Consider the following 18,659-nt stretch of genomic DNA (forward strand, 5'->3'; position numbering starts at 1 on the left):
GTCTTTTGACCTGACCCTGGCAGGAGTTTGACTGTCTTTCTGTGTCTGTCACAGCCAGGTAAAATCCACAGCTCTGCTGAACAGACTAAATCTGCCCGGCGACTCAATACACAACTTCTTCCTAAGGGGGATCTCATATCGGCTGCTTGCTTTATGTGGCGAAACCCGACACACAACGAGGGTTTTAATCGACACATTCAGCACAAATGTGACCGACCGGCTCGATGTAGCAACATTTGAAATAGTTTTTTATTTTATTTTTTACATGAGATAGAAGTAGAGTCAGAGATAGAAAATGGTATATCATACACTACAGTTTAGGAACAATGGGAAAATAATTCTGCTTTGAAAGTTGATAAATTTGTAACCCCACTTTTGAGAAAATTGCCCTTGAATGTTTTGGTACCTACTGGAGAGCTCTACTTTGTTTACACCCGTTCAGCATCGTTCACACCCTCTTAAACCTTTAGCCCCACCCATCTCTTTAAGGATTCACATGTGCGGCCATGTGCTAAACAGAGTGAGTAGTGTAGTAAACAACCAAAGACATCAAGACTTAAAGACTGGTTTATACTACGTCTATTGACATGTCTGTAGACAGTTGTCGCAGTGACATCATGAACATTCTATTGTCGTCCGACATCAAACTTGTTGTTATGACAACGCTGCATGACATCAGCAGCCTGGTGGTCCAGAATAGGCAGGAAGTCCAGGATCCAGTTAGCAGAAGGTATTTTTTTAAATTATTTATTTATTTACTTTAGTTTATTTCGTAAATATTTTCGTAACTCTATTTTCTTAAAACTGCATTGTTGGTTAAGGGCTTAAGGGCTTGTAAGTAAGCATTTCAAGCTAAGGTCTACCTACACCTGTTGTATTTGGCACGTGTGACAAATACAATTTGATTTGATTTTAACACCAATAAACCCATCCATTTAAAAATGTATTTAGTATATGTCAATCTAGCAAACCAGGCAACTAAAAGCAACTTTCTAAACTATGGTTAATTTCTAGCTTGTTAGCTAGCTAGCTAACGTTAAGATAACTGGCTAGCTAACGTTAAGATGACTGGCTGGCTAGCTAACGTTAAGATGACTGGCTGGCTAGCTAACGTTAAGATGACTGGCTGGCTAGCTAACGTTAAGATGACTGGCTGGCTAGCTAACGTTAAGATGACTGGCTGGCTAGCTAACGTTAAGATGACTGGCTGGCTAGCTAACGTTAAGATGACTGGCTGGCTAGCTAACGTTAAGATGACTGGCTGGCTAGCTAACGTTAAGATGACTGGCTGGCTAGCTAACGTTAAGATGACTGGCTGGCTAGCTAACGTTAAGATGACTGGCTGGCTAGCTAACGTTAAGATGACTGGCTGGCTAGCTAACGTTAAGATGACTGGCTGGCTAGCTAACGTTAAGATGACTGGCTGGCTAGCTAACGTTAAGATGACTGGCTGGCTAGCTAACGGTAAGATGACTGGCTGGCTAGCTAACGGTAAGATGACTGGCTGGCTAGCTAACGTTAAGATGACTGGCTGGCTAGCTAACGTTAAGATGACTGGCTGGCTAGCTAACGGTAAGATGACTGGCTGGCTAGCTAACGGTAAGATGACTGGCTGGCTAGCTAACGGTAAGATGACTGGCTGGCTAGCTAACGGTAAGATGACTGGCTGGCTAGCTAACGGTAAGATGACTGGCTGGCTAGCTAACGGTAAGATGACTGGCTGGCTAGCTAACGGTAAGATGACTGGCTGGCTAGCTAACGGTAAGATGACTGGCTGGCTAGCTAACGGTAAGATGACTGGCTGGCTAGCTAACGGTAAGATGACTGGCTGGCTAGCTAACGGTAAGATGACTGGCTGGCTAGCTAACGGTAAGATGGCTGGCTAGCTAACGTTAAGATGGCTGGCTAGCTAACGTTAAGATGACTGGCTGGTCAGTTCAAATAATGACCATATAGCTGACAACTTCCTTAACTTTAGCTAATTTGTATGAATTATTACAGTAAAATAAACTCACAACAAGATCATTATTTAGAAATGAATGGCGAGCTAATCTGATAGTGGGGTGGTAGTCTCCTTTATGTCTCTAATCTGATAGTGGGGTGGTAGTCTCCTTTATGTCTCTAATCTGATAGTGGGGTGGTAGTCTACTTTGTCTCTAATCTGATAGTGGGGTGGTAGTCTCCTTTATGTCTCTAATCTGGTAGTGGGGTGGTAGTCTCCTTTGTCTCTAATCTGGTAGTGGGGTGGTAGTCTCCTTTGTCTCTAATCTGATAGTGGGGTGGTAGTCTCCTTTATGTCTCTAATCTGGTAGTGGGGTGGTAGTCTCCTTTATGGCTCTAATCTGGTAGTGGGGTGGTAGTCTCCTTTATGGCTCTAATCTGGTAGTGGGGTGGTAGTCTCCTTTATGTCTCTAATCTGGTAGTGGGGTGGTAGTCTCCTTTATGTCTCTAATCTGGTAGTGGGGTGGTAGTCTCCTTTATGTCTCTAATCTGATAGTGGGGTGGTAGTCTCCTTTATGTCTCTAATCTGGTAGTGGGGTGGTAGTCTCCTTTATGGCTCTAATCTGGTAGTGGGGTGGTAGTCTCCTTTATGGCTCTAATCTGGTAGTGGGGTGGTAGTCTCCTTTATGTCTCTAATCTGATAGTGGGGTGGTAGTCTCCTTTATGGCTCTAATCTGGTAGTGGGGTGGTAGTCTCCTTTATGTCTCTAATCTGGTAGTGGGGTGGTAGTCTCCTTTATGTCTCTAATCTGGTAGTGGGGTGGTAGTCTCCTTTATGTCTCTAATCTGATAGTGGGGTGGTAGTCTCCTTTAAGGCTCTAATCTGATAGTGGGGTGGTAGTCTCCTTTATGGCTCTAATCTGGTAGTGGGGTGGTAGATGCCTAGTCTCCTTCATGGCTCTAATCTGATAGTGGGGTGGTAGTCTCCTTTATGGCTCTAATCTGATAGTGGGGTGGTAGTCTCCTTCATGGCTCTAATCTGATAGTGGGGTGGTATCTCCCTTTTGTCTCAGATCAGGTACCTACACCATAGATATACGCTGAGTGCACAGTTATTAGGCAAATTGTTCAACAATAACATTAATCCTGAGGAATACAAACACAATGCTCTCAGTCAATCCAAAATGTTATTGAACCTCAAACTTTAATGTTTAACAAAGGAAAAGTGAGTTGTGGCTTTCTCAGGGGATATATATAAGTATGCGCAATTATTAGGCAACTAAATACCCCCAACATTAATTTCTCCCATCTCACTTGTTTATTCTCAATTTTTAGAGTAAGTGTAACAAATAAATTACACAAAATGACAATTGAATAACAATTTTCGTCCTTTTTCAAAAATATTCAGTGACCGGTATAGCCACCCTTCTTTTAAATAGCTACCATGATCCATCCATCCATGAAGTCTGTTTCTTTATCTGTTCACGATCCCCTTTCGCTGAGGCAGCAACCACAGCCTCCCAAAGGCTGTTCAAAGAGGTGTATTGTCTTTCCTCACTGCAAATCTCACGTTTGAGAAGGGCACACAAGTTCCCAATAGGATTTAAGTCAGGTGAGAAAGGGGGCCAGGTCATTATTCAGGCATCTTTGAGGCCCTTGCTGGCTAGCCAAGAGGTGGAGTACTTGGATGTGATGGAGCATTGTCCTGGGTAACGATCATGGCCTTCTTGAATGCTGAGGACTTCTTCCCGTACCACTGATTGAAGAAAGAATGTTCCAGAAACTGGCAGTAGGTTCGGGAGTTGAGTTTCAGTCCGTCTTCAACCCGAAAAGGTCCAACTACCTCATCCTTAATGATATCAGCCCGTACCAGTACCCCTCCTTGACCTCGCTGGTGCCTGACTCGAAGTGGTACCCCTGTGTCCGTGACTGATCCATCCATCTGGTCCATCAAAAGTCCTTCTCATTTCATCTGTCCATTAAAACCTTTGGGCAAAGAAATACCTGGAATTTTTTTTCAATCTTGACGTTTCAACCTGAGAATCTTCTTCAGTGGTTGTCATGTTTCAGCCTTTTTGACCTTGGCCATGTCTCTGAGCTTTTGATACCTTGTACTTCTGGACACTCCAGGTAGGTAACAGTTCTGGAATATGGTGGTACTGGAGGATAATGGGTTCCTGGCAGCTTGACGGTTAATTCTTCTCAAGTCTTTTGGAGTTCATTTTGCTCCTTTTCTTCGCCTTGCGTTGTTTTTTGCGGCCCTCCAGTTGACTATTCGGCCCCCCAGTTGACTTTTCGCAACAAAACGTTTGATTGTCCGGTGGTCACGCCTCCAATAGTTGAGCTATTTCAAGAGTGTTACATCCGGTCTGAAAGGCATTTTACAATTTTTTACTTTTTAGTGTTCGTTAAATTTCATTTTTTGGCCCATTTTACTTGAGGTAATGAAGCTGCCTCTTAATTATGCACACCTTTTGATATAAGGTGTTATTGACTTTCACCACACCCTCCCTCATTACACAAATACAATACATATCACCTGGAAATTATTACATCCAATAAGCGTTCAAGTCCATATGGTTTGGAGTTGGAACATGTGCATAGAAATAATGATAAGATCAGAATACTCACTTGCCTAATTATTGTGCACGCAGTGTACATCATTCTCTCACACACACACACACTCTCTCACACACACACACACACACACACACACACACACACACACACACACACACACACACACACACACACGTCAGCTCACACACACACGTCAGCTCACACACACGCACACACACACACCCGTCAGCTCAGCCAGATCCAACCCGTCAGCAGCTGATTTGAACTTGAAAAGGAATGTGTTTCTATGCAACATTTGGATTCTCATTGACTCACTGAATCGTTTTCAAATCTAAACCTGTAGTTCCTGTATGGTAATGTCCATGTATATCAAATCTAAACCTGTAGTTCCTGTATGGTAATGTCCATGTATACATATATCAAATCTAAACCTGTAGTTCCTGTATGGTAATGTCCATGTATACGTATATCAAATCTAAACCTGTAGTTCCTATATGGTAATGTCCATGTATACATATATCAAATCTAAACCTGTAGTTCCTGTATGGTAATGTATACGTATATCAAATCGTCTCGAAAGATGCACATCCCTATTGATACCCCAATGCAACAGATTAAAGGGGGGGGGGATGGAATGATGATGATGATGATGAGGATGTTGTTCTTTCCCTCCATCCTTTGCAGAGAAACTGACTGCATGTTATTTGATTTTTCACAGGTTTCTGCATGTTTGTTCTGAGTTTAGTGAAGAAGCATTACCGTCTACAGTTTTATATGGTGTGTATGAGTCAAGTAACCCTGGATACCAGTGACTAACCTCTGTCATCCTGGTACTCTGCATGCCATACTATACATACAGCAGGGTTCCCCAACTACATTCAGCCACGGATGGTCAGGGGGCCTTGAACAGGGTTATAAATAATTTCTACAAATTGACAGCAAGAATCACCAGACGGAGATATATAGTATTTTGACAAAAAGAAAAACAGAATCATTTCAAACTTTGATTACATTTGGGATACGATCACCTCTTTATGGTTGGAACAGATTTCCGAAATTAAAATCAATTTGAGCTGATTTCCTGGTGATTTAAAAAAAAATTAATATCCAACAACGAAAATAATAAAATAAATATCTACAGTACCAGTCAAACGTTTGGACACACTTCCTCATTCCAGCGTTTATCTTTATTTTTTACTATTTTCTACATTGTAGAATAATAGTGAAGACATCAACACTATTAAATAACACATATGGAATCATGTAGTAACCAAAAAGGTATTAAACAAATCAAAATATATTTTATATTTGAGATTCTTCAAAGTAGCCACCCTTTGCCTTGATGACAGCTTTGCACACTCTTGGCATTCTCTCAACCAGCTCTGTGAGGTAGTCACCTGGAATGCATTTCAATTAACAGGGGTGTCGAGTTAAAAGTTAATTTGTAGAATTTCTTTCCTTAATGCGTTTGAGCCAATCAGTTGTGTTGTGACAAGGTAGGGGTGGTATACAGAAGATAGCCCTATTTGGTAAAAGACCAAATCCATATTATGGTAAGAACAGCTCAAATAAGCAAAGAGAAACATCAGTCCATCATTACTTTAAGACATAAAGGTCAGTCAATCCGGAACATTTCAAGAACTTTAAAAGTTTCTTCAAGTGCAGTCGCAAAAACCATCAAGCGCTATGATGGAACTGGCTCTCATGAGGACCGACACAGGAAAGGAAGACCCAGAGTTACCTCTGCTGCAGAGGATAAGTTCATTAGAGTTAACTGCACCTCAGATTGCAGACCAAATAAGTCCTTCACGGAGTTCAAGTAACAGACACATCTCAACATCAACTGTTGAGTTGAATCAGGCCTTTATGGTCGAATTGCTGTAAAGAAACCACTACTAAAGGACACCAATAAGAAAAAGAAAAAAGAGACTTGCTTGGGCCAAGAAACACGAGCAATGGACATTAGACTGGTGGAAATCTGTCCTTTGGTCTGATGAGTCCAAATTTTTGATTTTTTGTTCCAACCGCCGTGTCTTTGAGACACAGAGTAGGTGAACGGATGATCTCTGCATGTGTGGTTCCCACCGTGAAGCACGGAGGAGGTGGTGTGATGGTGTGAGGGTGCTTTGCTGGTGACACTGTCTGTGATTTATTTAGAATTCAAGGCACACTTAACCAGCATGGCTACCACAACATTCTGCAGTGATACGCCATCCCATCTGGTTTGCACTTAGTGGGACTATAATTCATTTTTCAACAGGACAATGACCCAACACACCTCCAGGCTGTATAAGGGCTATTTGACTAAGAAGGAGAATTGATGGAGTGCTGCATCAGATGACCCGGTCTCCAGTCACCAGACCTCATCCCAATTGAGATGGTTTGGGATGAGTTGGGCCGCAGAGTGAAGGAAAAGCAGCCAATAAGTGCTCAGCATATGTGGGAACTCTGTTGGAAAAGCATTCCTCATGAAGCTGGTTGAAAGAATGCCAAGAGTGTGCAAAGCTGTCATCAAGGCAAAGGGTGGCTACTTTGAAGAATATCAAATATCTTTAGATTTGTTTAATACTGTTTTTGGTTACTACATGATTCCATATGTGTTATTTCATAGTGTTGATGTCTTCACTATTATTCTACAATGTAGAAAATAGTACAAATAAATAAAAACCCTGGAATGAGTAGGGGTGTCCAACCTTTTGACTGGTACTGTATGTATACTGTATATATATTTTGCCCAAAAACCTTGGAGAACTCTCTCCTGTTGGGGAACCCTACTATACAGCTCCCTCCTATTGGGGAACCCTACTATTCAGCTCCCTCCTATTGGGGGAACCCTACTATTCAGCTCCCTCCTATTGGGGGAACCCTACTATTCAGCTCCCTCCTATTGGGGAACCCTACTATTCAGCTACCTCCTATTGGGGGAACCCTACTATACAGCTCTGTCCTATTGGCGAACCCTACTATACAGCTCCCTCCTATTGGGGAACCCTACTATACAGCTGCCTCCTATTGGGGAACCCTACTATTCAGCTCCCTCCTATTGGGGAACCCTACTATACAGCTCCCTCCTATTGGGGAACCCTACTATACAGCTCCCTCCTATTGGGGAACCCTACTATACAGCTCCCTCCTATTGGGGAACCCTACTATACAGCTCCCTCCTATTGGGGAACCCTACTATTCAGCTCCCTCCTATTGGGGAACCCTACTATACAGCTCCCTCCTATTGGGGAACCCTACTATACAGCTCCGTCCTATTGGGGAACCCTACTATACAGCTCCCTCCTATTGGGGAACCCTACTATTCAGCTGCCTCCTATTGGGGAACCCTACTATACAGCTCCCTCCTATTGGGGAACCCTACTATACAGCTCCCTCCTATTGGGGAACCCTACTATACAGCTCCCTCCTATTGGGGAACCCTACTATACAGCTCCCTCCTATTGGGGAACCCTACTATACAGCTCCCTCCTATTGGGGAACCCTACTATACAGCTCCCTCCTATTGGGGAACCCTACTATACAGCTCCCTCCTATTGGGGAACCCTACTATACAGCTCCCTCCTATTGGGGAACCCTACTATACAGCTCCCTCCTATTGGGGAACCCTACTATTCAGCTCCCTCCTATTGGGGAACCCTACTATACAGCTCCCTCCTATTGGGGAACCCTACTATACAGCTCCCTCCTATTGGGGAACCCTACTATACAGCCCCCTCCTATTGGGGAACCCTACTATACAGCTCCCTCCTATTGGGGAACCCTACTATTCAGCTCCCTCCTATTGGGGAACCCTACTATACAGCTCCCTCCTATTGGGGAACCCTACTATACAGCTCCCTCCTATTGGGGAACCCTACTATACAGCTCCCTCCTATTGGGGAACCCTACTATACAGCTCCCTCCTATTGGGGAACCCTACTATACAGCTCCCTCCTATTGGGGAACCCTACTATACAGCTCCCTCCTATTGGGGAACCCTACTATACAGCTCCCTCCTATTGGGGAACCCTACTATTCAGCTCCCTCCTATTGGGGAACCCTACTATACAGCTCCCTCCTATTGGGGAACCCTACTATACAGCTCCCTCCTATTGGGGAACCCTACTATACAGCTCCCTCCTATTGGGGAACCCTACTATACAGCTCCCTCCTATTGGGGAACACTACTATTCAGCTCCCTCCTATTGGGGAACCCTACTATACAGCTCCCTCCTATTGGGGAACCCTACTATACAGCTCCCTCCTATTGGGGAACCCTACTATACAGCTCCCTCCTATTGGGGAACCCTACTATACAGCTCCCTCCTATTGGGGAACCCTACTATACAGCTCCCTCCTATTGGGGAACCCTACTATACAGCTCCCTCCTATTGGGGAACCCTACTATACAGCTCCCTCCTATTGGGGAACCCTACTATACAGCAACCCCTATTGGGGAACCCTACTATTCAGCTCCCTCCTATTGGGGAACCCTACTATACAGCTCCCTCCTATTGGGGAACCCTACTATACAGCTCCCTCCTATTGGGGAACCCTACTATACAGCTCCCTCCTATTGGGGAACCCTACTATACAGCTCCCTCCTATTGGGGAACCCTACTATACAGCTCCCTCCTATTGGGGAACCCTACTATACAGCATACATCCTCGCAGACTACGGCTCAAATGAAACCCTACTGCACCACTGTTTCTGAGCTTTGAGTAAAAAGTAGAGCACTGCATAGTGAAATGATAAATACATTTGACAACTCTCTGTCTCTCTCTGGATGAGACAGTAGGTGTACTACATGGGATGACGTTTCAGACTAGCCAGCATGACACACACACACACACACACACACACACACTAGTGTGCTGTGTAAAAAAAAAAAAAACATCTCTCAGTGGATGGTGTGGAGTGACTCAGCCTTGCTGATCTAGATACTGTATTTCTATATCTGTTGCCTGCCTATCTAGATACTGTATTTCTATATCTGTTGCCTGCCTATCTAGATACTGTATTTCTATCTGTTTCCTGCCCATCTAGATACTGTATTTCTATATCTATTGCCTGCCTGTCTAGATGTTGTATTTCTATATTGCATGCCTATCTAGATACTGTATTTCTATATCTGTTGCCTGCCCATCTAGATGCTGTATTTCTATATCTGTTGCCTGCCCATCTAGATGCTGTATTTCTATATCTGTTGCTTGCCCATCTAGACTCTGTATTTCTATATCTATAGCCTGTCTGCCTATCTCTGCATTCTACCTACCAACATTGTTATTGTGAGTGGTCAAGCTACATTCCCCATGGCTAACTGTGTGTGTGTGGTTTGCCCCTGCAGTTTGCGTGGACCCATGTGACCCTACTGATAGTGGTGACTCAGTCTCACTTAGTCATCCAGAACCTGTTTGAAGGAATGATCTGGTAAGAGACAAACAGCAAACACAACACGCCCAGAAACCTGTCCCTGAAAAACCTGTCCTTTCTCTCCTCTTCACTGATACTGTAGTAGTCAGCCCTATGGTAGTCAGCCCTATGGTAGTCAGCCCTATGGTAGTCAGCCCTATGGTAGTCAGCCCTATGGTAGTCAGCCCTCAGCCCTATGGTAGGCAGCCCTATGGTAGTCAGCCCTCAGCCCTATAGGTAGGGAGCCCTGAATGGTAGTCAGCCCTCAGCCCTATAGGTAGGGAGCTGTATGGTAGGGTTCAGCCAACATGGTAGAGAGCCCTCCAAGGCCCTATGGTAGTCAGCCCTATGGTAGTCAGCCCTATGGTAGTCAGCCCTACGGTAGCCAGCCCTATGGTTGGACACCCCTCAGCCCTATGGCAGTCGGCCCTCAGCCCTATGGTAGTCAGCCCTATGGTAGTCTAGCCCTATGGTAGTCAGCCCTATGGTAGTGCAGCCCTCAGCCCTATGGTAGTCAGCCCTATGGTAGTCAGCCCTATGGTAGTCAGCCCTCAGCCCTATGGTAGTCAGCCCTATGGTAGTCAGCCCTCAGCCCTATGGTAGTCAGCCCTATGGTAGTCAGCCCTCAGCCCTATGGTAGTCAGCCCTATGGTAGTCAGCCCTCAGCCCTATGGTAGTCAGCCCTCAGACCTATGGTAGTCAGCCCTATGGTAGTCAGCCCTCAGCCCTATGGTAGTCAGCCCTATGGTAGTCAGCCCTCAGCCCTATGGTAGTCAGCCCTATGGTAGTCAGCCCTTAGCCCTATGGTAGTCAGCCCTCAGCCCTATGGTAGTCAGCCCTCAGCCCTATGGTAGTCAGGCCTCAGCCCTATGGTAGTCAGGCCTCAGCCCTATGGTAGTCAGCCCTCAGCCCTATGGTAGTCAGCCCTCAGCCCTATGGTAGTCAGCCCTCAGCCCTATGGTAGTCAGCCCTTAGCCCAAATACAGAGGCTCTGTATTCAAACTGTATTTTGTAAAACAATATCTGTAAACGGTAAAGATGCTCGTTGGTCAAATGTAAAGGTAATGTTAGGTTGGAGTTGACGTGTGTTTTAACGTTGTTTATCTGTTAGGTTGGAGTTGACGTGTGTTTTAACGTTGTTTTTCTGTTAGGTTGGAGTTGACATGTGTTTTAACGTTGTTTTTCTGTTAGGTTGGAGTTGACATGTGTTTTAACGTTGTTTTTCTGTTAGGTTGGAGTTGACGTGTGTTTTAACGTTGTTTTTCTGTTAGGTTGGAGTTGACGTGTGTTTTAACGTTGTTTTTCTGTTAGGTTGGAGTTGACGTGTGTTTTAATGTTGTTTTTCTGTTAGGTTGGAGTTGACGTGTGTTTTAACGTTGTTTTTCTGTTAGGTTGGAGTTGACGTGTGTTTTAACGTTGTTTTTCTGTTAGGTTGGAGTTGACGTGTGTTTTAACGTTGTTTTTCTGTTAGGTTGGAGTTGACGTGTGTTTTAACGTTGTTTTTCTGTTAGGGTTGGAGTTGACGTGTGTTTTAACGTTGTTTTTCTGTTAGGTTGGAGTTGACGTGTGTTTTAACGTTGTTTTTCTGTTAGGTTGGAGTTGACGTGTGTTTTAACATTGTTTATCTGTTAGGTTGGAGTTGACGTGTGTTTTAACGTTGTTTTTCTGTTAGGTTGGAGTTGACGTGTGTTTTAACGTTGTTTTTCTGTTAGGATTGAGTTGACGTGTGTTTTAACATTGTTTTTCTGTTAGGGTTGAGTTGACGTGTGTTTTAATGTTGTTTTTCTGTTAGGTTGGAGTTGACGTGTGTTTTAACGTTGTTTTTCTGTTAGGTTGGAGTTGACGTGTGTTTTAACGTTGTTTTTCTGTTAGGGTTGGAGTTGACGTGTGTTTTAACGTTGTTTTTCTGTTAGGGTTGGAGTTGACGTGTGTTTTAACGTTGTTTTTCTGTTAGGGTTGAGTTGACGTGTGTTTTAACGTTGTTTTTCTGTTAGGTTGGAGTTGACGTGTGTTTTAACGTTGTTTTTCTGTTAGGTTGGAGTTGACGTGTGTTTTAACGTTGTTTTTCTGTTAGGTTGGAGTTGACGTGTGTTTTAACGTTGTTTTTCTGTTAGGTTGGAGTTGACGTGTATTTTAACGTTGTTTTTCTGTTAGGGTTGGAGTTGACGTGTGTTTTAACGTTGTTTTTCTGTTAGGGTTGAGTTGACGTGTGTTTTAACGTTGTTTTTCTGTTAGGGTTGAGTTGACGTGTGTTTTAACGTTGTTTTTCTGTTAGGGTTGAGTTGACGTGTGTTTTAACGTTGTTTTTCTGTTAGGGTTGAGTTGACGTGTGTTTTAACGTTGTTTTTCTGTTAGGTTGGAGTTGACGTGTGTTTTAACGTTGTTTTTCTGTTAGGTTGGAGTTGACGTGTGTTTTAACGTTGTTTTTCTGTTAGGTTGGAGTTGACGTGTGTTTTAACGTTGTTTTTCTGTTAGGGTTGAGTTGACGTGTGTTTTAACGTTGTTTTTCTGTTAGGGTTGAGTTGACGTGTGTTTTAACGTTGTTTTTCTGTTAGGTTGGAGTTGACGTGTGTTTTAACGTTGTTTTTCTGTTAGGTTGGAGTTGACGTGTGTTTTAACGTTGTTTATCTGTTAGGTTGGAGTTGACGTGTCTTTTAACGTTATTTTTCTGTTAGGTTGGAGTTGACGTGTGTTTGAATGTTGTTTTTCTGTTAGGTTGGAGTTGACGTGTGTTTTAACGTTGTTTTTCTGTTAGGGTTGAGTTGACGTGTGTTTTAACGTTGTTTTTCTGTTAGGGTTGAGTTGACGTGTGTTTTAACGTTGTTTTTCTGTTAGGTTGGAGTTGACGTGTGTTTTAACGTTGTTTTTCTGTTAGGTTGGAGTTCACGTGTGTTTTAACGTTGTTTTTCTGTTAGGGTTGAGTTGACGTGTGTTTTAACGTTGTTTTTCTGTTAGGTTGGAGTTGACGTGTGTTTTAACGTTGTTTTTACGTTGTTTTCCAGGTTCCTAGTCCCTGTCTCCATAGTGATCTGCAATGACATCATGGCCTACCTGTTTGGTTTCTTCTTTGGCAGAACACCACTCATTAAGGTACAGTTACTGTATATTCTATTATATTATACACTCGGTGGCCAGTTTATTAGGTACAGCACCCCGTTCACCAAAATGGATCGCTCCTACAGACAGTGAGTCACGTGGCTATATAAAGCAGACAGACGGGCATCAAGGCATTCAGTTACTGATCTATTGAACGTTAGAATTGGCAAAACGACTGACCTAAGCGACTGAGGTATGATCGTCGGTGCCAGGCGTGCGGGGTTCCATTATCTCAGAAACGAACGGCCTCCTGGGCTTTTCGCGCTCGACAGTGTCTAGGGTTTATACCGAGAACGTTGCGACAAACACAAAAACATCCAGTCAGCGGCAGTCCTGTGGGTGAAAACAGCTCGTTGATGAGAGAGGTCGAAGGAGAATGGCAAGAATCGTGCAAGCTAACGGGTGAATAACGGCATCTCGGAACGCACAACTCGTCGGTCCTTGTCACTGATTGGCTATGGCAGCAGACGACCACACCGGGGTTCCCGTCCAATCAGCTAAAGACGAGAAGAAGCGGCTCCAGTGGACACGCCATCACCAACACTGGACAATTAAAGGAGTGGAAAAACATTTCCTGGTCTGACGAATCCCGGTTCCTGTTGCATCATTCTGATGGCAGAGTCAGGATTTGGCGTCCGTGGACCCATCCTGCCTGGTGTCAACAGTACCGGCTGGTGACGGTGGTTCTGGGGGATGTTTTTCTGGCACCAGTAGGCCTGTAAATGTAGGCATATTTTAACACATACATACTTTTTCTAAAATGTAAATATATCCGTAAAATATCCATGTGACATTGTTATACAAGGATATATCATGACATTTCAAATGATTCATTTAATAAAACAAACTTTTCAATATAGTTTTTATGACGTGTGCCCCCCATTTTAAAAAGGCCGGTACCATGAATCATATAGCTTGTTGTTTACACTATGTTGGCCAATCAAAGTGACTAACTTCAGTCAGAGGCTCCATGTGTAGCAGGAGTTCACTAATACAATGCCAGATTAAATCAACTCACAGAATTAAAAGTGAAATAAAATCACAGAATTAAAAGTGAAATAATAATGAGTATGCTACAACGAGCAACCAAACAGCTAGGCTGTTTTTAAATGAATCTGTTTGGGGAGAAAGTGTAGTGTGTAACGTTAGCCTAGCTAGCTAGCTAGCTTCTGTGGGCTACTCCATTCAAGACCGCCACTGTTTTGAATTGATGTTACATGTTTTGGCTGCTACAACTTACCGACTCTTGGCTGTAGCCCAGTTGAACCTCTCTCCCTCCATCCGCTTGCTCCCGTCTCTCACACCGTCTCCTCACCAGTGGCAGAAATAGTGCTCAGCTCAGGTTACACAATTTTAAGTAAAACAAAAAAAATCACAAGTATTTCAAATATCCAGATATCAGAAAATGTATGATACTATTCAAATAGTAAAATTATTTATACTAGTACACACACACTGAAACAGTCAGACATTTTTCAGTATGGCCACAGAACAGATACATGACCTTTTTCTTTCCCATTGGATTTGAGTCACATGTGGATTGGGGTTAGGATGGACACACACACACACACACACACACACACACACACACACCCTGTTAGTCACACACCCTGTTAGGCCAGGGTGGGCTGGGTGGAAACGCAATGTCATCACTGTGTTGAAACACTGCCATCACTGTGTGAAATAGGGGTGTGAATGTTTAAAAGTTAAAACTTCTAAATTAAATTGGGATTCTTAACATTAAATAAAAATCCACAACCTGAAAAACTGTTGTTTTTTTCTTAACTGCACTGTGATTTAAATGTTATCTGGAAACTTCCACTAACAGGTTCCGATCATCATAAAGCGTTTTTTATATATATTATATAATATATATATTTTACAAATACCTAATGCCACAATGCTGTGACTTTAGTAGGAGGATACATTTATTGATTACATTTTTTAAATAATTATTCTTTATTAACCAGCGCTGTAATGGATGAGGGGGAGAGATGCAGTTGTGTTGGTTGTGTAAACCCACAGTTTCATCATCTGTCTGGGTGGCTGGTCTCAGACCATCCTGCAGGTTAAGAAGCCGGTTGTGGAGGTCCAGGGCTGGCGTGTTTACTTACCCGTGGTCTGCGGTTGTGACGCCGGTTGGACGTACTGCCAAATTCTCTCAAATTAGGTGACTTATGGTAGAGAAATTAACATTAAATTCTCTGGCAACAGCTCTGGTGGAAATTCCTGCAGTCAGCATGCCAATTGCACACCCCCTCAAAACTTGAGACATTTGAGGCGTTGTGTGACAAAACTGCACATTTTAGAGTGGCCTTTTATTGTCCCCAGCACAAGGTGCACCTGTGTAATGATCATGCTTCTTGATATGCCACACCTGTCAGGTGGATGGATTATCTTGTCAAAGGAGAAATGCTCACTAACAGGGATGTAATCAAATGTATGCACTACATTTGAGAGAAATTCGTTTTTTTATGAGTATGAAACATTTCTGAGGTCTTTTACTTAAGATCATGAAACATGGGACCAACACTTTACATGTTGCGTTTTTATATTTTTGATCGGTGTACATGGTCCCCCGTCTTGACCGCATCAAACCGAGAGTAGCTAGCCAGCTAACGTTAGCTAGGCTAATTGAGACTACATAACTTCAACTGTGCGCTTTCCCCCCTTCCGAATACTACAGTAAATAACTCCGTTCAGATTACAGCAGCAGTCTACCTGATGGCTCTTGGTGTTGTAGCCTGTCCTTCTCATTTAGGTCTGTCATTTTAATTCCATCTTCCATTGATTTAGCCTAGATATCTCTTAATAACGTGAGCAGGGAGGCTGTAACTCTGACTGTAGTCTAGTGCTGGTTTGTTGACTTGTGATTGGATGACGACAACACGCTAACATGGCGCCACTCTCGTGAAAAGCAAGAGCGCCAGCAGTATAAATTATACCACTTTCTATCTCCGCGGGAAGCGTGATGTTAACCATCTGCATTGTGAATTCATGTGGCATTTTATGAATCTTATCGTTTTAATGGAAAATCTATTAAAACATTTTTTTTTACCAAAATTGTACGAAAAATTGTCCATTTGTCACACCCGTAGTGTGGAACACTGTCCCCCCTGTGTGAAAGATGGCCTCTGTTCCTGTATCTTGTCTCTACTCGACGCCACAATTCAGTTTCCTATTCACAAAAAAAAAGACCTCACGGGAAGAAATCAAATAATTATCATAACATGCGTTACAAAGTAAATGTATTATTATTGTTGTTATTTAGTAAATGTGTTGTTGTTTATTACAGCTGTCTCCCAAGAAGACGTGGGAGGGATTCATAGGAGGGTTCTTCGGAACCCTGGTCTTTGGATTCATAGTGAGTATTACAGTTAAATAGTTACAGCATGGAATAAAGTAACAACATGGATTCATAGTGAGTATTACAGTTTAATAGTTACAGCATGGAATAAAGTAACATGGATTCATAGTGAGTATTACAGTTAAATAGTTACAGCATGGAATAAAGTAACATGGATTCATAGTGAGTATTACAGTTAAATAGTTACAGCATGGAATAAAGTAACACCATGGTAATATTATAGAATAAAGGTTAACAACATGGTAATAGTATGGAATAAAGGTTAACAACATGGTAATAGTATGGAATAAAGGTTAACAACATGGTAATAGTATAGAATAAAGGATAACAACATGGTAATAGTATAGAAGAAAGGTTAACAACATGGTAATAGTATGGAATAAAGTTTAACAACATGGTAATAGTATAGAATAAAGGTTAACAACATGGTGATAGTATAGAATAAAGGTTAACAACATGGTAATAGTATGGAATAGTGTAACAACATGGTAATAGTATGGAATAAAGGGTAACAACATGGTAATAGTATGGAATAAAGGTTAACAACATGGTAATAGTATGGAATAAAGGTTAACAACATGGTAATAGTATAGAATAAAGGTTAACAACATGGTAATAGTATAGAATATAGGATAACAACATGGTGATAGTATATAATAAAGGTTAACAACATGGTAATAGTATAGAATATAGGATAACAACATGGTGATAGTATATAATAAAGGTTAACAACATGGTAATAGTATAGAATAAAGGATAACAACATGGTAATAGTATAGAAGAAAGGTTAACAACATGGTAATAGTATAGAAGAAAGGTTAACAACATGGTAATATTATGGAATAAAGGTTAACAACATGGTAATAGTATATAATAAAGGTTAACAACATGGTAATAGTATATAATAAAGGTTAACAACATGGTAATAGTATATAATAAATGTTAACAACATGGTAATATTATGGAATAAAGGTTAACAACATGGTAATAGTATATAATAAAGGTTAACAACATGGTAATAGTATATAATAAAGGTTAACAACATGGTAATATTATGGAATAAAGGTTAACAACATGGTAATAGTATATAATAAAGGTTAACAACATGGTAATAGTATAGAATAAAGGATAACAACATGGTGATAGTATATAATAAAGGTTAACAACATGGTAATAGTATAGAATAAAGGATAACAACATGGTAATAGTATAGAAGAAAGGTTAACAACATGGTAATAGTATAGAAGAAAGGTTAACAACATGGTAATAGTATAGAAGAAAGGTTAACAACATGGTAATAGTATAGAATAAAGGTTAACAACATGGTAATAGAATAGTGTATCAACATGGTGATAGTATAGAATAAAGGTTAACAACATGGTAATAGTATAGAATAAAGGTTAACAACATGGTAATAGTATAGAATAAAGGTTAACAACATGGTAATAGTATAGAATAAAGGTTAACAACATGGTAATAGTATAGAATAAAGGTTAACAACATGGTGATAGTATAGAATAAAGGTTAACAACATGGTAATAGTATATAATAAAGGTTAACAACATGGTAATAGTATATAATAAAGGTTAACAACATGGTAATATTATGGAATAAAGGTTAACAACATGGTAATAGTATATAATAAAGGTTAACAACATGGTAATAGTATAGAATATAGGATAACAACATGGTAATAGTATATAATAAAGGTTAACAACATGGTAATAGTATAGAATAAAGGATAACAACATGGTAATAGTATAGAAGAAAGGTTAACAACATGGTAATAGTATAGAAGAAAGGTTAACAACATGGTAATAGTATAGAAGAAAGGTTAACAACATGGTAATAGTATAGAATAAAGGTTAACAACATGGTAATAGAATAGTGTATCAACATGGTGATAGTATAGAATAAAGGTTAACAACATGGTAATAGTATAGAATAAAGGTTAACAACATGGTAATAGTATATAATAAAGGTTAACAACATGGTAATATTATGGAATAAAGGTTAACAACATGGTAATAGTATATAATAAAGGTTAACAACATGGTAATAGTATAGAATAAAGGTTAACAACATGGTAATAGTATATAATAAAGGTTAACAACATGGTAATATTATGGAATAAAGGTTAACAACATGGTAATAGTATATAATAAAGGTTAACAACATGGTAATAGTATAGAATAAAGGATAACAACATGGTGATAGTATAGAATAAAGGTTAACAACATGGTGATAGTATAGAATAAAGGTTAACAACATGGTAATA

At 41.1% G+C, this 18,659-nt stretch overlaps 1 protein-coding gene across 2 annotated transcripts in view; it reads left to right on the forward strand.

Annotated features, from left to right (window-relative positions):
* The window catches only part of LOC139577349 (phosphatidate cytidylyltransferase 1-like), a 101,199-nt gene that overhangs the window by 52,064 nt on the left and 30,476 nt on the right, over positions 1–18,659 (forward strand). For both annotated transcript variants that reach the window (XM_071404401.1, XM_071404402.1), the window contains exons 6-9: positions 5,239–5,297; positions 9,854–9,936; positions 12,921–13,008; positions 16,310–16,378. In XM_071404401.1, coding sequence (XP_071260502.1) covers positions 5,239–5,297; positions 9,854–9,936; positions 12,921–13,008; positions 16,310–16,378 — 299 coding nt within the window. The remainder of the gene's footprint in view (positions 1–5,238; positions 5,298–9,853; positions 9,937–12,920; positions 13,009–16,309; positions 16,379–18,659) is intronic.

Source organism: Salvelinus alpinus, chromosome 5 (genome assembly GCF_045679555.1).
Source record: "Salvelinus alpinus chromosome 5, SLU_Salpinus.1, whole genome shotgun sequence".
Lineage (NCBI taxonomy): Eukaryota > Metazoa > Chordata > Actinopteri > Salmoniformes > Salmonidae > Salvelinus > Salvelinus alpinus.